At 38.5% G+C, this 17,777-nt stretch overlaps 1 protein-coding gene across 2 annotated transcripts in view; it reads left to right on the forward strand.

Annotated features, from left to right (window-relative positions):
- Positions 1-17,442, forward strand: part of bend5 (BEN domain containing 5) — a 30,157-nt gene extending 12,715 nt beyond the window's left edge. Inside the window, exons 3-6 of one of the 2 annotated variants that reach the window (XM_052023105.1) lie at positions 3,899-4,160; positions 7,770-8,062; positions 8,145-8,355; positions 15,816-17,442. In XM_052023105.1, coding sequence (XP_051879065.1) covers positions 3,899-4,160; positions 7,770-8,062; positions 8,145-8,355; positions 15,816-16,048 — 999 coding nt within the window. In that variant the 3' untranslated portion in view covers positions 16,049-17,442. Of the gene's footprint in view, positions 1-3,898; positions 4,161-7,769; positions 8,063-8,144; positions 8,356-8,944; positions 9,129-15,815 lie in introns of those variants that run through there. The other variant, XM_052023104.1, reaches the window with a different exon arrangement.
- The last annotated feature ends 335 nt before the right edge of the window (positions 17,443-17,777 follow it).

The raw sequence follows: 17,777 nt of genomic DNA on the forward strand, positions 1-17,777 counted from the left end.
TGTTTTCTACGTTCTAATTCATTTATTTTGTTCTTGGTATTCTGTGTTTATATAAATAACTTATTCATACAAAGAGTATTTGTTCAGACCATACTTTCTTTATGGCAATCAGCTTTGTGTTATTTATGTATTTCAATTTTCAGTTACTTTGCATCTTTTGGTCTTCCCTTTTGTTTTCATGCTGTCTTGCATTTTGTTTAACTTGGGTCCATTATTAGAGCTATTTTATATATCTTGAGTACCTGTGCCTTGCTAAAATTAAAACAAGATTGGGAATAGTATAATAATTTGAAAGAGAGAAAACAATTTGCAGGGTATTTGGAAAGAGCTGGGAAAGAATGGGGTTGATTGGATTGCTCAACTTGTGTGATAAACATTCGGTGAACTGCTATCAGCAACCCAATGCATGTTTAGGTTTCCCCAAATAGTCTGTTAATCTAATGCAAATTGACTGGACTAAGTGTAGAATACATAATCTACAAATTGACAAAACCATGGCTAGCAAAATGGGTGGGGTGATGCTTGCAATGGGCCACATAATTGCAAATTTAAGGCTCATGAGCTCAATTTGGAATCTATGAAAGCTGATGTTGGTACGTTTGTGGTCAAAAGGCCAAAAAAGACACAGAAGTTAACACTGAGTATGCGGTGGGTAACAAGTAAGTTGATGAATATTTTAAAGTTATTAATGAGGTTTTATTTTGAGATGTACCTAGACTGCTGTTGAGTCTCCCGGATAGATAAAAGCAAAAAATATGATTTTCAGCAAATTATGCTGTGGGACACATGAAACCACAACTCGTGCCCTGCACTTTAAATAGGAACCCACTGTTTTTTCTGTATGGAAATCTGAACAGAAATTGGGATGTGAATGAATTAAACCATTAATGTGACTAAAATATCTAGTTTTGTGCTAGAATTATTTCAAGCGGTTTTGATTGTTGGTAAGGGTCTCCCCACACAAAAAAAAATGTGGACCACTGATGTTCGTGGCTTGATGTAACTAGATGGTTCTCTAGTTTAAGTAGCTGATCTGTGAAATGCCAGTTGAATAACGTGATTGGTTGTATACTTGGGTAAGTAACTCTTGGATATGGTATAGATAAAGAAGCTAGATGTTCAACTGCATGATTTACAAGTGACACTCAATTTTTTTTAAAAGATGAACTATCATTTCAGCTCCATAGCTCATCATTGTATTCAATAAAATTTACATATGCAACATGTTGGGTGAATTCTTTCTTTATATGAAATCTTTCCCCGCACTACCTTTAGAGTTGGTTAGAACAAGTTATGCCCAGTTTATGGCATTTTTGTAGTTTAATTACGTACAACATCAATTTCTGATTCTCTGTATTCTGAGGGATTGAGAAGGCTCATTTATTAACAGTGGCCAGCACACATCTGCTTCAGGTGGTGTTTGTATGTTGTTCATGGCAGCCGTTGAGTCCATATTATTCACTTCCAATGTTGCTGTGCAGCTATTTTAATACTTTGTCCAGCCACCACAACATATATTTGCAAGTGTGATGTGAATTAAAAGCTAAAGTTTCTTTTATTTTCATTCATTCACAGGATGTGGACAGTGCTGGCAAGGTCAGCATTTATTGTCCATGCCTAATTGCCCCTTAAACTGAGTGGCTTGCTGGGCCGTTTCAGAGGGCACATTGGTGGGTCTCGAGTCACATGTAGGACAGATCGGGTAAGGATGGACATTAGTGAACCAGCTGAGTTTTTATAACCATTCTTTAGCTTTAGTTTTCACAGTTATTGATACTAGCTTTACGTGCAAACTTTATTTATGTTACTTGAATTTAGATTCTGTATTCACTGTACTGGGATTTTAACTTTGGTGTTTGAATCTGTAGTACATGCCTCATGGTATTAATCTAGTAACTCAACTGCCATGCTGCCTTAATTTATTCATTTATTAACTTAATTAGAAGGAGGTTCTATATCTGGATCAATTTAAGCTATTTTGACTTTATCCCAGTTAACACATTGAGAAATGGGATAAATTTGGAACATCAGTTGATCTAGAAGGAAGGTGAATTATTGCTTTGCTAATCTTGTTCTTGACAGTTTCATTTATTTTTCTCTAAGTTTAACTTGCTGAGCCTAAGTCTACTGCAATTTGCCCAGCTTCAAAGGGATTGAATAAACTTTTTGTTTTATTTTATTATGCATTGCTTATTACATTGAACAGTGTTGCCATGCACCTTATTTTCATTCTGCTACGTGCTTCAGTGATTTCTAGAGGATTAACTAAACTAACAAGTAAGATGGATGGTACAGTTAATTTTGCAATATACCTAATATTTTGTATCCAGGCAGAGTTATTCTAATTGGTAATTTTTGGATGTACCTGACACATCATACCAAGTTATGTATTTAATCACAAAATCACTGGGGAGTCTGTGCATTATTATTTTATGAAAAATATTGCAAGTCCCCTCTGGGGTAGTTAAACACATTTATCTCCTTACCAGATGACTATCAATCATATCAAAGCTAAAACAGGTATTTTTATATTTCCTAGGCTTTACATTTTGCATGTTTTGGAATTGAGAGAGATGCTTTGGTTAGTGTGTATACCATTGATGTCATTTTATTGTGTATAACTGATTTGAATGGCTTCAGTAGTCAAGTTACCTCAAATTCCTTAAGGCCAACTTGTTTTGTGCACTGCTGGTAATTCACAGTAATTCTGTAAATTGAAGTAGAACTGAAAACAAATGAGGAAAAATAATAGAATTGAAGCTGATTATCATTCTATTTGCTGCTTTGCACAGCCATATGACAGACAGCTTACTGTTTTCTCATTTCTGCTCTGGGCAAATTATTGCCTCCAATTATTTTAATGTTCACAGTCTGTCCATTTTTTCAAATTTTCCATTTTCTTCTCTGAGGTGTTGATTGCAGCTGGGTCCTCTGGTACTTACCCATTCTTTGAATTTCCTACGTTACAGCAGTGACTACATTTTGGAAGTGTCTCATTGACTGTGAAGAGATCATGAAAGATGCTGTAGAAATGCAAGTCTCTTTTGGGATCTAACAGCTGTTCAACTGTTGAATTGCTCAGTTTTTATGGGATCATTGATGGACAAAATGGAATGGAAAATTTCAAGATTTTATCCCCACTCTATTTTGTGAGCATTTAAAGTGAATGTATTCCTTCCATGTGACAGAGTTAATAGCAAGAACAAGAAGCAAATTAAGGGTTTTTAGCCTCTGTTCATGAGCTCCAGCTTCCTTTATCGACTGAACCATTGGGAGGCATTGTTAACATTTTTAAGGTTCCCATCTGTTAATTTTCCTCAGAGTTTGACCTCTTCACTTTTTTCTATCAAAAGGGCCACAATAATTTCCACTGATGATTGACTCTAAAGAATTAAAGACGGAGAAGAATCTCCTCCAGACAGACATTTCTAGGAATCTAGAATTTCTTATAGCATGTGCAGTTGTTTATTTGTGTTTAAACCAAGCTGCAGAAAATGTGTTAATATTTGGGAGTGATAAAAAGCACATTGCTTTTTATGTTTTCTGTAGTAGTATTTTAATAACAGCTAGTTCTATATTCAGACAATATGGTCAATGCAATCACACTGGAAAGAAGTGGAAAACAGAAAATCAACAATCTTGCATCCTGTGCAATGAAGAGTCTTTATTCTTTTAATTAATGCTTCATATGCTTATTCTAGAAATTCAACTGCAATACTATTTGTATTGTGACAATTAACAATTTAACAACTGTGAAATGTGGTGGACATCTTAAATTATTCCTCATAGTTTATACCCGGAAGAATCTGATTCCCCTCTAGTAGAGAATCTGGTTAGTACAGGTATCAGTTTCCCAGATTGAATGAATACTGAAAATCATTTATTTTGTTTCTCTCAGGAGCAAGATATCTCCTGCTTTGAAGATAGCAGTGATGATGATGATGACCAAACACTGAAGATTTTTGATGAACTAAAACACAAATATTCTCGGGCCAAGGCTAACAATAAAAAGTTGATTCAGGAGCTTAAAAAAGTTACAAATAAACTTCGGTTTGTTGAAGAAAAGCAAAAAGATTATGAACATATGGCTTCTGAGTTACAAAGGCTGAGGGACCTCAATATGGATCTTCAGAATGCACTGCTTTTGAAGTTATTTAGACGTAAGTCTTGTATTTAAATAAAAAGCTAGCTCAAGCTGAAGCAAGCTATTAATATTTGGAATGGTAAACTTGTAAATGAATTTTAGTATTCAGTTATCTTGATCATCATATACCCTTAATGCCTAGTGGCAGGCTTATTAAAATTCATCATCTATTTGAATCATTTAAATTTGAATGTTTAATTGTGTAATATTACAAAAAACAAAACGTGTTGCTTTGCTACCAATTTAGTTACTGTACTACATTTTTCAAACTTAAGTCTAATGAATTCTAGTTAGCATGGATGTGAGATACTTTTGTGTCAGAGGGTTTTTATTTGATTAAAGTAGCATTTTCTACAGATTATACTTCATTTTTAAATTGTCACCTTTTGCTGTTAACTTTTCAGCCCTCTTCCCAGAATTCCAAGGCCATGTAGATATGAGGGTAATTTACTGGTAATGTCCTGCACCTGCAGTCTTGATTATATTGGGATCTTCTATTTTGGGTATTTCAAGAAGTTTAATGTGAGGTACTTAATTGAGATGTTTAAAATATTTGCTGTTTCATCCCTTCATAATTTGGAATACCCCAAAGTTAATCCCTTAATCTCCTCCTCTGATCAATTTTACAAGTTTTTCTTTCATTTTTTGTACTTCCTTGTTCCAGGTACCATACTTATGAATCTGCCTTGTATTTGCTCTAATGCTTCAAAATCCTATTTGTTCTGTACTTAAAACTCTGTGGTTCTCCAGCTGTGATCTTCATAAGACTTCATTTAAAATAAATCTGTATCTCAGTTTTTCAATTGCATTCTTCTTGCAATTTACCAACTATTCCATTTTATTTTTTTAAAAAAAGAGGACATGCCACATCTACTAATTATGAATTCCATTGTTACCTTTTTTTCTAACTCCTTATTGCAATGGAGAAATTAAGGGACTTGGAACTCAAAAAATATTGAGGCTAACTAGGCTTGGAGAGCTAAATGGGTTGTTTCCATTTATGTGGTCCGAGACGAGACTGTTATTAGAAAGTAAGTTTTGATGCAGTAATGTGTTACAATATTCAGTAACAAGGTAGGCTGCACTACATAGTCATTTTGGTACAGGTACGTATGACTGGCTCAGGCCCTTTAATACAGTAGTGATGCAGTAACAGACTGTTTTCACTTACCAATCTAATTAAGACTATTGGCTTATGATAATATGAATCTGACAGTTCTCAGATTTGTATTATTCTGGACAGCACAGTGGTGCAGCAAATATAGCTTTTGCCCCTCAGTCCCAATATAATTAAGACTGCAGTTCCAGGGCACTATCAGTAAATTACCCCCAATTCAATCCTGACCTCTTGTGTCGTCTGTGCCTGGTTTACACATTCTCCCTGTGACTGCATGGGTTTCCCCCCAAGTACCCTAGTTTCCGCCCACATCCCAAAGGCGTGTGTGGTTGATAAGTTAATTGGCTATTGTAGGGAAGATGATAGAAGAGTCAGGAGGGAATTGATTGGCATGTGAGGATAGAATAGGTAACAGGGAAATTACTGGGGTAATGGGATGGCTTTGCGAGCTGGCATAGAGTTAGTGGGCTGAATAGCTTCATATATTATGAGAAAATACAAAAATATGAAAGAAGCATGACCTTCTCTAATTATTCCTTTCTGTTACACAGTCTTGACCTTGAATTGATATCTTTACACAGTGATTCATCTGAGACTTGCAGTGCAGAGTGGGGAAAAGTAAACCAATGATAAGTTTACCTTGTTACATCAGAGTACTATTATGCAGTCTATGATATAAATTATACTTGTCCAAGTTTGACCATGAAATTTGAAATTGAACATGTAGTTAACATTGTAATCCACTGAACTGATTCAGTTTTTGCAGAAAAAGATTCTGAAGTCCATGGCAGAACGTATATGACATAACCAGATGTATATACAGGTCCTCCCTAGATACGAGAGGGTTCCATTCCTGAGAACTGTTCGTAACATGGAAATGAACAGAAACAGTGTGTGGGAGAGGATTACAAAAACAGCTGTAACGGAAGAGCAAGCAGGCGTGGGAGGAGCGGCTGCCAGCTGGCCTCACTGACTCGGTGAGAGAGCGAGCCGCCTCAGCGCTCCCAGCTCTGCTCACCTCAGTTGTTGCTGCTTGGGGTGGAGGGTGGGGACAGAAGGCACTTGGAAATGCCCTGTTCCCACCCAGCAGAAGATCTCTGCAGGCCTGCAACGTATGGACGTACAGGCCCTCCATAACCTGAGGAGGACCTGAAGTTAAATACAAGTTTTCCTGGACATAGACGATATTCCCCAAGCCTTACTAGTCTGCCTTCCATTTTCTGGACTTGTATAGAGGAGTTTGAGTCTTTTTATAAGATAAGATATCTTTATTAGTCACATGTACATCAAAACACACAGTGAAATGCATCTTTGCGTAGTGTTCTGGGGGCAGCCCGCAAGTGTCGCCACGCTTCTGGCACCAACATAGCATGCCCACAGCTTCTTAACCCGTACGTCTTTGGAATGTGGGAGGAAACCGGAGCACCCGGAGGAAACCCACACAGACACGGGGAGAATGTACAAGCTCCTTACAGACGGTAGCCGGATTTAAACCCAGGTCGCTAGCACTCTAAAGCATTACGCTAACCGCTACACTGCTGTGCCTGCCCTTACACTACCGAGCCTTAGTAACTGAAGTGAGTGTGTACTTATTTCGTGCAAACAGTAGCTTGAAGACTCTTGGATTTGAATGGAAGGATGAAGTAGTTTGCCTTCCAGGCTTATCCTTGAGCCATAATGTAATGGGCGCAGAATTCCTTTATTTCACTGGAACTTTGGAATGCAGTATCCTTCAGCAAGGTGCTTGTGCATGTATTCACATGTTCTGATGTTTACTTTTTAAGATGCCTCTTCGAACAAGTGTAGCCATAGGAATTTTAAAAAGAACCTGAGCCAGCTGGCCTTCATGGTTTTAAGATCTAATGGTCATGTGTAGTGTCTTTATTTAAAAAGGCCTGCTTATTATTCCAGCTGGTTCATCTGTTCTGTTTAATTGCCAAAATAAAAATGCAGTATCTCATGGACTGAGGTTGTGATCTACCCAGAATAGGGATCAATAGCTGAACTCTATTATAATCCTGGGTGAATGAGCTTGTCATTAAGCATTCATACTTGAGTAAGCATGCTGGATTAAATTTCCTATTACCCATTCTAATGTATTTGGAACTTTTTTGTAAATAGGCAGCTAATTTCTGGCTGAGCTCCATGGGAAGACCAATGATATGGGCATTTCCTTGATGACTAAACTTTGCACAGCGGCTTCCACTTAGAAAGATTTTGTTATTAGTAGTGCTGCGTTCAAACTGCTGTGGCCGTTAAGAATTTTATGGTCATTTAGTCATCTATTCCATCCTTCTATTTTCTCCTTGTCCTATTTAAATTGTTTGTCATCAATCTTGTTTTCAAATTTTTTTCTTTTATATCTGCAGCTAATATAGATTGTTCTATTGTCTTTTGCTTTATTCATGTCCATACCATAATTAAAAACAATTAATGCGGTAATCATTAGTTCTTGAATTAGTTTTTGATTAACTATTAAAATTTATTTCCATGTTTTTCCATTTTCAGTACCAGAACAGTACCATGGTTCCAATCCCGAAGAGGAGTTGATTGATAACGCATCTGCCCACCAGCTAATTTCCAGTCCTCCAGTAACTTCAATTCTGCAGGACCATTTGAATATGCAACAAAGAATTTATCCTTGTAAGAAAAGTCCTCATCCTCTTCTTCCAGCTCCAAGTACTTCTGATCATCTGGATAGTCAGACTGAAAATGGAAACAGTATGGTGCCAGGTCCGTGGGCTGCAACGCAAGCCATTGCTATGGCTCAGCCCAGTGTTTACTCTGTTCAGGACGGAAAGGTAATAGGTTTATGTAACAGAAATACTTTATATGTATTGCATATGCAAGCTGAATTTACAGGTTCTAACACTTTGTTTATAGGTTCACATTGGAGCTAATATATGGATTGATGAGGACAAGTGGGAAACAGTGAAACGTCAGCCAAGTGATTCAAGGTTTACAAAGTGTTTGGCTGTAGCTGTGTGGGGAGTAGATACCCTGAAGGACAGAAGTGTCACTGGAATTGCATGCAATTCAACAAAATCATCTCCTAAACCACCACTTTCTCCCTACAAAGTACAGATTATTAAAGGTAAGTCTAGTTTGTTTTATTTGATGTACTTGCTATCTTTTGCCCATATGAACGTTACCTATGAAGGTTCCATTAATTTTCAGATATTAAGCTTTGCATTTGTAAATTATATTTTCAACAAAATTCACAGACACAATATAATCAGCACCATTCTGAATTTGTTTTGAAGACCAAATAAAGATCATATATGACTTCGATGTGCTTATTTTATCAAACTGTTCTCTTCAGAATAAAAAAAAACATTTGAAGCTACTTACTAATTAAGATCTTGTATGCTAGGCAAATTTGCAAATGATATAAAATTACTGGAAATTTTAAGGCAAAGACAACATATGAAGAAAGAAATTGTTAAGATTTTAGGTCGGTGACAATTTATTAGAACTTTATCAAGCATTAAAAGGCAAGAGGGAACATTTTGCAAGGCAAGAGGATGGTATTGGAAAAGTAAAGAAACAAAAGCTTGGACTTGAAGTATAAATGATGATGGCAAAATTGTTGACCTCCAGTGCCTGGTCTGTATCGCTGTAAGCTACTTATTCAGAAGATGTGGTATTGCTCTTTGAACTTGTCTTGGTCTTCATTCCTACAGTGTAGAAGAGCAAGAAGTGAGAGGTCAGAGTATGCTGAAGAGTTGTTGTGACATACAAGCGGAAGTTTGGGTACATCTTTGAGCTGAATGGAGATGTTCTGCAAGGCAATTAACCAACGTGCCTTTAGTATCCCCATTCTTTTGCACTATGAGCAACAAATACAACATTTTAAATTGAAAGGAGAGCAATAAATAGTTATGCCTGAAAAATGTGTTTGAAATCATTGGTGATGGGATATGCGGAAGGTGAAGATGAAGGCATTACAACTCCTTTCCTATCTTTACATAAGCAACTGTCAGCTCGGGGGGATGTGGGTTGTGTGTGGTGGTGGATGTTGGTGAGTGAGGGGAATCCTTTCAGCGGCTGGTCTGGAATTACAACTTTCAGTCTAGCTTGAGTTTAGATAGTCTCAATTTAACGGTTCTTGCAGAGGGAGTTTACTGTGATAATGTCCCCCCCTCAAGTTTGTAATGGAGGGCAGTGTCGTTGAGTGGCACGTGGTTTGATCAAGGTTATCCCTTGTCACGTCCTGGGGAACTTCTTCTGCCCCATTTGTGCGTCAACCGCTGACAGCATCTTCCTTCTGCTCTGATCAAACAAACCATTACTCCTTTCCATTACAGCCCAAAACACAGCTAGCTCAACGTAGGACGGAAAGTGAATGTTATTCCAAGTGGCAGCTTCATCCCATGTTTTTGATTGTTGAAAATAGTTTAATTTTCATAATTATTTAATATAGAAGTAGCTTTTATAATTGGAGTCTATAGTTCATGGGCACCTTCTCAAGAGTGGGCCTATAAATTAGACAGTCGTGTCCCACAAAATAATGAAAAATAAATGCCCAACAGTTAATAGAAAACCTAAGAACAATTAATGGGAGATCTATAAATCATCCTTAACGTGTCTTGTATAACCCAGTTTCTAAAGAAAAACTATACCATGTTGGAATCTTGGTCTGTTAGGAAGATGAGAGAGATCTTAAACCCAGTTTTTCTATAAAGATTCAGCTGGCATTCCATGATGCTTGCCTCCCTATCTGTTTTTAGAGCCTTGCTTGTAGATGGATCTGAGGTGGCTTGGTAGACTCGGTATGCGTGCTGCATAGTACTCTTCCAGTTGGTATCCTGGAAGCAGATCCATCTGCTGAGGAATACCTAGGTTCTTCTTCAGTAAAATCTTTAAGAAGCCCAGTTGGCAGAAGTAGACTGCTGGATCTGGGAAGCAAAAGAGAGCCTTGTAGGGCAAAGATTTGAATAGCATAGACCCTTCTCATGAATGCCTTTTGGTGTTTAAAATGCTACTGTTTAGATCATGGGGTTGGAGGTGTTGCAGTGTGTGGTATGTATATCTGCTTTTACCTTGCCAGGGAACGTGCAGTTTTGAAGTCAGTTTTGTCATTTATGTGTAACAGGAGGCAAATGTTGGTCGTGCTTTGTGCAGTCACAGAAACAGGCCCTTCAGCCCAACTTGTCCATGCTGACCATGGTGCCTTCGTGAGCTAGTCCCATTTGCCTGCTTTTGGCCCATATCCCCCTAACTCTTTCCTGTCCATGATCCTGTCCAAATGTCTTTTAAACATTGTAATTGTACCCGCCTCTACCACTTCCTCTAGCAGCTCATTCCATATACCCACCACCCTCTGGGGGAAAACCTGCCACTCAAATACCCTTCTAAATCTTTCCCCCTTCACTTTAAACCTATGCCCTCTAGTTTTAGACTCCCCTACCCTGGGAAAAGACTGTGACCATTCACTTTTTCTATGCCTCTCGTGATTTTTATAAACCTCCATAAGGTCATTCCCAGCCTCCTCAGCTCCAGGGGAAAAAAAAGCCCCAGCTTATCCAGTCTCTCCTTGTAAGCTCAAGCCCTCCAATCCCAGCAACATCCTCGTGAATCTTTTCTGCACCCTTTCCAGTTTAATGACATTCTTCCTATACCCAGGTGACCAAACGGCCTACTGTATTCTAAGTGCGGTCTCACCAACGTTTTGTACAGCGTCAATATGACATCCCAACTTTTCTACTCAATGCTCCCTCTGATGAAGGCAGGTGTGTCATCTTGCCTTCACCATCTCATTTACCTTGTCTTGCCATTTTCAGGGAACTATGCACTTGCACCGCTGGGTCTCGCTGTTCTACAATCCTCCCCAGGGCCTTGTTATTTACTGTGCAAGTTCTAGACAGTCTAGTTCAACAACATGTACAAGAGACACTCATAGTATCACCAGCAATCAAGGAAAAATAAAGCCATCAGAATTGAGAAATCCATTTTATCCAGATTGTTTATTTTAATGTGGATTTCTCCTTTTGTAGCCGTTGGTAAGATAAGACATCTTTATTAGTCACATGTACATCGAAACACACAGTGAAATACATCTTTTGCATAGTGTTCTGGGGGCAGCCCACAGGTGTCGCCACGCTTCCGGCACCAACATGACATGCCCACAACTTCCTAACCCGTACGTCTTTGAAATGTGGGAGGAAACTGGAGCACTCGGAGGAAGCCCACGCAGGTACAGGGAGAACGTACAAACTCCCTACAGACAGTGGCTGGAATTGAACCCGGGTGGCTGGCGCTGTAATAGCATTATGCTAACCGCTACACTACCAATTTTAGAGTCATATAGCATTGGAAACAGGCCCCTTGGATCACTGTGCAGGTCTGGTTCTCAAGTACCTCCTGTATAATAATCCCATTCCCCAGCATTTGGCCCATGGTCTTTTATGCCATGGTGTTTCAAGTACACAGCTAAATACAAAATGTATCTGCTGCCACTATGATACAAGCAACTTCAGACTGCACTTATCTGAAAGGTTTGCTTCTGGTTTTGGAGCTTTTACAGTCATTTTAGTTCAATGGCTTGATTAACCGTAATGGTTATGAAGATCTGCACACTATGCTGCAGCTGCAATGTGTATATTGATCACTGGTGTGTTCAGTCATTTAACAAAGTGCTCGCATTGTCTTGACATAATTTTGACTATTTTTGGCAAGACAGCTAGCATCATCTGCAATCTTCACAGATCCAAGATTAGTACATTTGGGCTCTCACAGGTGCTTTATAGGAGCACTTTTTATTATTTTGGTTGAACTTCTGTCTTCATTTTCTGTAACTTAATCTTGAACAGGTAACTAGCATTGCTGTGCTGTGCTTTAACTGTAGCAGTCATCAAATAAACAATTTGCTCCCTCAACACCCCCTACCCACCCCACCATGTTCACAGACCTGTTTCATAAATTTCATAAGTATGTCACATGAGAGATGAAAGATACTGTTCGAAGCTGTTCCTTTCTGGCAAAAAAATACCCCTGCCTTAACCAGAGACTGTGTTATTTAACCAGGCTTGAAATGAGAAATCTAAGTTATTACCATTTCTAATTTTATGATTTTATTTATTGTTTTAAACCTCTTTCCACATGCAAGTTACTAGTGTTTTGTAAGTTCTTTTGCTTTAATTTTTCTGTCACTTAATGTTTGTTGTCTGCTCGGCTTTTAATTGATTTTATTCTTTTATGCATCATTTGTTATTTCCTTTGCCGTTGAAGAATTTCCATTTAAACACCTTTCAATACCTCCAGGTGTCTCAAGTGGTCATTGTCATAGAATCATACAGCACAGAAACAGGCCCTTAAGTCCACTGTGTCCATGCCGACCAAGTACTCATATAACTTAATCCCATTTGCTAGCACTTGGTTTGTAACCAAGTTGGTTTGATAGCTTTGGCGATTCAAGTGCTTATCTAGATGCTATTAATATTAAGATTAATTGTGAGAGTGCCTGTCTCCGTAACACACTCAGCAGTGCCTTCAGATTGCAACCACTCTGTTGGTTTCTCAGACTCCTTTCTAAACTCTTTCCCTTTTGCCCCCCTCCGCTTAGCCTTACAACTATTCTCCTCCGTCACAACTATTCTCTGTCAAAAATTGCAGATAACCAATTTTTGTGTTATCTGCAAATGTACTAATCATACCTCCTGCACTCACATCTAAATTATTAGTGTACATAGTAAACAATAAGGGTCCCACCACCAGTCCCTGTGGTGAATCACTTTTCACAGGTTTCTGGTCACAAAAGCAACCCTCCACCATCACCTCTACCTCCTATTACTAAGCCAATTTTGGACTCAATTTGTCAACTTGCCTTGGGTCCCGTGGGCTCTAACCTTTTTAGTACCAATTTCCTGTGTGGGACCTAGTGAAGTGCACATGTACTACATCAAACACACTGCCTCAGTGTGTCCATCAAACACTGGAAGAACTCATTGGGTTTAGCAACATCTGTGGAGGCTAGAGATGTAAGTTGACATTTGGGGTTGAGACCCTGCATCAGCACAGGTTGCCACTTTGGTCCCTTTGGTTTCTTCTCTTTCCCTAGTTACCCTCTTGCCCTTAACATACTTACAAAATGCTTTGGGATTTTCTTGTCTAGTAGTAATATTTCATGCCCCTCTCTGCTCTTTTTTTAAGTATTATCTCCCCCCCACCCATACACTTTCTATAAAGGCTCTTTCATTTTTTCAGTTCTGTATACCTGCCATTTATGTCCTTTTTTTAATCCAATGGTAAATATCCCTTAACATCCAGGAATCCTTGTACTTGCTGTCCTTACCTGTCACCTTTGCAGGAACAAATTGGCTTTGAGCCCTTAGTATTTCACTTTTGAATGACTCCCACATGTCGGATGTAGATTTACTACAAGTAGCTGCTCCCAATCTATTCTTGTCAGATCCTGTCTTATGATATTAAAACTGGCCTTCTCCCAATTCAGGACCTTAATTCCTGGACCATCCTTATCTCCTTATATAACTATGTTGAAACTTGCAGTTATGGTCATCATCTCCAAAATGCTTTCCTGCTGCATTCACTAAGGTTCTAGAGAAGGGGCAGTACTGGACTAACCTTAGTGAATGCAGTAGGAAAGCATTTTGGAGATGATGACCATAACTGCAAGAGTGGAGTTATCTACCTACTGGCTTGAAAGACTCTCCTGGACACACTTTTTTCACCCCCTCTATGCATTTATACCGTGTGGGCAGGCACGGTAGTGTAGCGGTTAGTGTAACGCTATTACAGCGCCAGTGACCCGGGTTCAATTACCGCCGCTGTCTGTAAGGAGTTGGTACGTTCTCCCCGTGTCTGCGTGGGTTTCCTCCGGGTGCTCCGGTTTCCTCCCACATTCCAAAGACGTACGGGTTAGGAAGTTGTGGGCATGCTATGTTGGCGCCGGAAGTGTGGTGACACTTGTGGGCTGCCCGCAGAGCACTCTAAGCAAAAGATGCATTTCACTGTGTGTTTCGATGTACATGTAACTAATAGAGATCTGATCTGATCGTACTTTAACCAATGTTATGATTCTAAACCCTGCAATGCTGAATTTCCAGTCCCGTCTTTCTTTCAAGCATGTCTTTCTGATAACAACAATGTCGTATTCCCATATTCTGATCAATGCTGAGTCCTTCTGCTTTACTCATTGGACTCTTTGCATTAAAATAGGTGCAGTTTAGCCATGTATTCCTTTATTGTACCTTGTCTGTTCTGCCTACTGGATTGACAGTTTTCATTCTCTGTGTTGCTGCACCTTTCTCTCTCAGGACTCATCCTTTTTGCCTGCATCATTAGTACCAATATGGACCACCACGACTTCTGGCTGTTTACCCTCCCCCTTTAGAATGACCTGCAACTGTTCTGTGACATCCTTGACCCTGACGCCAGGGAGTTGTTAAACCACTCAGGATTCACATTTATGACCACAGAAGTGCCTGTTTATTGTCCTCACCATTAAGTTTCCTATCACTATTGCCCTTGGACTCTTGCTTCTCTACCCTCGTGTAGTTGTGTCACCCACTGTACCATGATCTTGGATTTGACTGTTCAGAGATGCATATACCTGCACCGCTTTCTTACATGGAGAAATGGTTTTGGAGACAGATGCAGCTGAGGTTTCGTGACTGCTTACTTTCACTTGACTGGTGGTCACCCATTGTTTCTCTGACTGCCTTTTCTTAAGCTGCAGAATAACCACATCTTAAAAACTTGCTGTCCAACACAGTGCCTCCAGTTGGTGCTTGAGCACTGAAACCCAGCATTCAAGCTGGCTGAACCAGAGGCACCTCCTGCAGGTGTAATTATCCAGACCGTAAGGAGCAAATTGGAAATCCCACAAACTATGAGCCATACAACACAGGAATGATGTCAACTGCCATACCCTTAATTTAGAAAACGCCCCTTAAAATATAATGTCATCTGTTCCCCCAAGTTTTATGAACTATAAAAAAGTGAGAATACTCACCAACCACCACCTGACTAGCACCAATGTCATAATGTGTAACCAAAGGCCAGTGATCCAAAGGTACAACAGTCTCTCTTCACTGAGACTCATTCGCTCAACCAAACAACTGCTGTGGCAAAATCACCGCCACTACTTCTCCACCAATTAATTATTTGTTAACTTAAGCACACAATTCTTGTAGGCAAATGCAGCAGGCATAAGTTCCCACAAGAGACAGTAAAAGTGAATATCATGTGGGTGAGTTCCCTTGCCCCTCTCATTGCAGAATGCCATCATTTTACATAGCTCCAAATAGGTAGAAGAGGTTATAATTTTGCATCTGATCTGAAAAGCAGCTTCACTGACAGTGCATTAATCCTTCAAAATTATGCTGGACTGTCAGCCTAAATTTCAACCTTATGTACTGGAGTTGAGCATAATCTCAACTGAGTCAGTGACAAGAATGTGGCCACTGAGCTAAGCTGATGAACTGTATTTCTGTTTTCAAAAAACAAATTCCTACAAATTAAAACTCTGGGTTGATGTTTTATACTTGCTTATTTTATTGATGAAACTTAAGTAAAATTCTTTTTCTTCTACAGAACAATTGCTGAACAGAATACGACAAGATGCCAAAGATGACAATGAGATCCATAAGCGATTAAATAAAGTCAATCGGTATATTGGGGAAAAAATAATGGACATTAATAAGCAATGGCGAAAAGCCAAGGCAGAAATATCAAAGTTCAGAAACTGTGAATGTGAGATTCATGCACATTGTGAGAGATCGGAAGTACCCATCAAGGAAGAAATTGAAACCTTTATCTATGAATAATCTAGTGAGAATTACTGTTTTGCATGATCAGAAAGTTCTGTTCATGGATATTATTAATAATGTACAACTGTTACTTGATTACAGTGAAATCTGTTTGTACTCATTTGTTTACCATAGAATGGTATTGCAGAAAACTATTTTCTATTAATTTCTGTGTTATTGACCACTTTTATAACTGTTAGATCAGTGAAACTGTACAGATAATTATGATATGTAGAATTCTGCAAAAGCAAGCCATTTGACCCATTGCACATCCACCGTGTCTCAGTGCTCGCTCCTTCCTTTTCCTCCCCTTCTCCCATTAAAGGCTTTTATAGATTATGCATTTATGACTATTTCCATCGAACAGCTTTGAGTTCGATAATTCTTCGTTTTCACTTTGTTATTTTGGTATTGTTATTTTTTAATTTATGCCTTCCAAATATGGGATCATACATCATTGAATGTAGTTATTTTCCTTTCTATTTTATAGTCCTTTATGATTTTTATTATTATTGTAATTTACTGAGTCAGATATCTTTAGTTGACTGTGAAACAATGAAAGAATATGAATATGTGTGGTTTGTCCTTATAACTAAACTTTCCCATTCATATGATCTTGCTGATTTTCTTCTGTATTCTCTCTACTATCTTGATATAATTTCCAAAATGTCAGGGGAAAAAAGATAAAACTCAAATTGTGGCTTAACCGATAACATGTACAGCTTTGCGTTTGTATTCAGTGTACTGATTTATAAAACATAGGATCTTGTATAGTTTTCTTTATTGCAGTTTTATGAACCATTTAGTTTCTGGCTGTAGACCTCACTGGAAAGGTTACATTGATTTCATAGGAAGGTAATTGTGCTCTGTTTTCCTGGAAGTTACACTGCCCAGTACTTAAATAGCAATTAATATTCACACCATATATCTGAGCAAGCTTCTACAGTGTCCAAGTCTTGTTGCATGTGGGCTGGGGTAATTTACTTGGTGAATTGCAAACTGAAATTAAAAAGTACAATCATCAGTGCAGTACACCTCTCTGACATAGTAGAGAAAAATTAATTGAAGAAGAAGTTAAATATAGTTGTGTTTAGGTCAATGTCCTGATTAGAAACATATTCTTTTCCAGTGTGTATGACTCTAGCCTCTGGAAAATTTAATCTCCAGATCGTTATTGACTTCAGTTTGACCGGGACTCTTTGTATCATATATAGTCAACTATTCCCTCGGAGGGCACCCATTTGTGCTTCAGCTGAACATTTTTGTTTGACTATACTGATCTGAATCTCTTAGTTGTCTGACACCCTACTAAAGTTTTATCATTTATTGTAAATTTCCCAAACTTATCATGTGTTCTGCCTTCTATTTGTCATAAAATTTTAGTACATTGGAATAAATATAACAGCACTCCATGAAGTTAACATTTTATGTTACGTATATTTAATAAGGATCACTGTTTAAGTGCAGATTTCTAATTCTCCTCTGCTGTCCTCTTCAGAGTTACATTGTCATGCCCTCCAACCCCTCAGATGCAATACATAATTTTTTAAAAATTTGCAATAATTTTTATGGAAGCTAAGGGAGTACCGCTCGTATATAAAACCTCCAAAAATACCCTTTTAGAGTACTTTTTAATTATTGTACTTGGATTTCAACTTCCTACTGATCTCTCAGGTCAACAAATGCTGCATCCTTAGTCCTTTTCAATGTTCTATTTTGTTTTTAACTCCCTACTCTGAGACACTTG

Source organism: Pristis pectinata, chromosome 9, assembly GCF_009764475.1.
Source record: "Pristis pectinata isolate sPriPec2 chromosome 9, sPriPec2.1.pri, whole genome shotgun sequence".
In the NCBI taxonomy this organism is placed as follows: Eukaryota; Metazoa; Chordata; class Chondrichthyes; order Rhinopristiformes; family Pristidae; genus Pristis; species Pristis pectinata.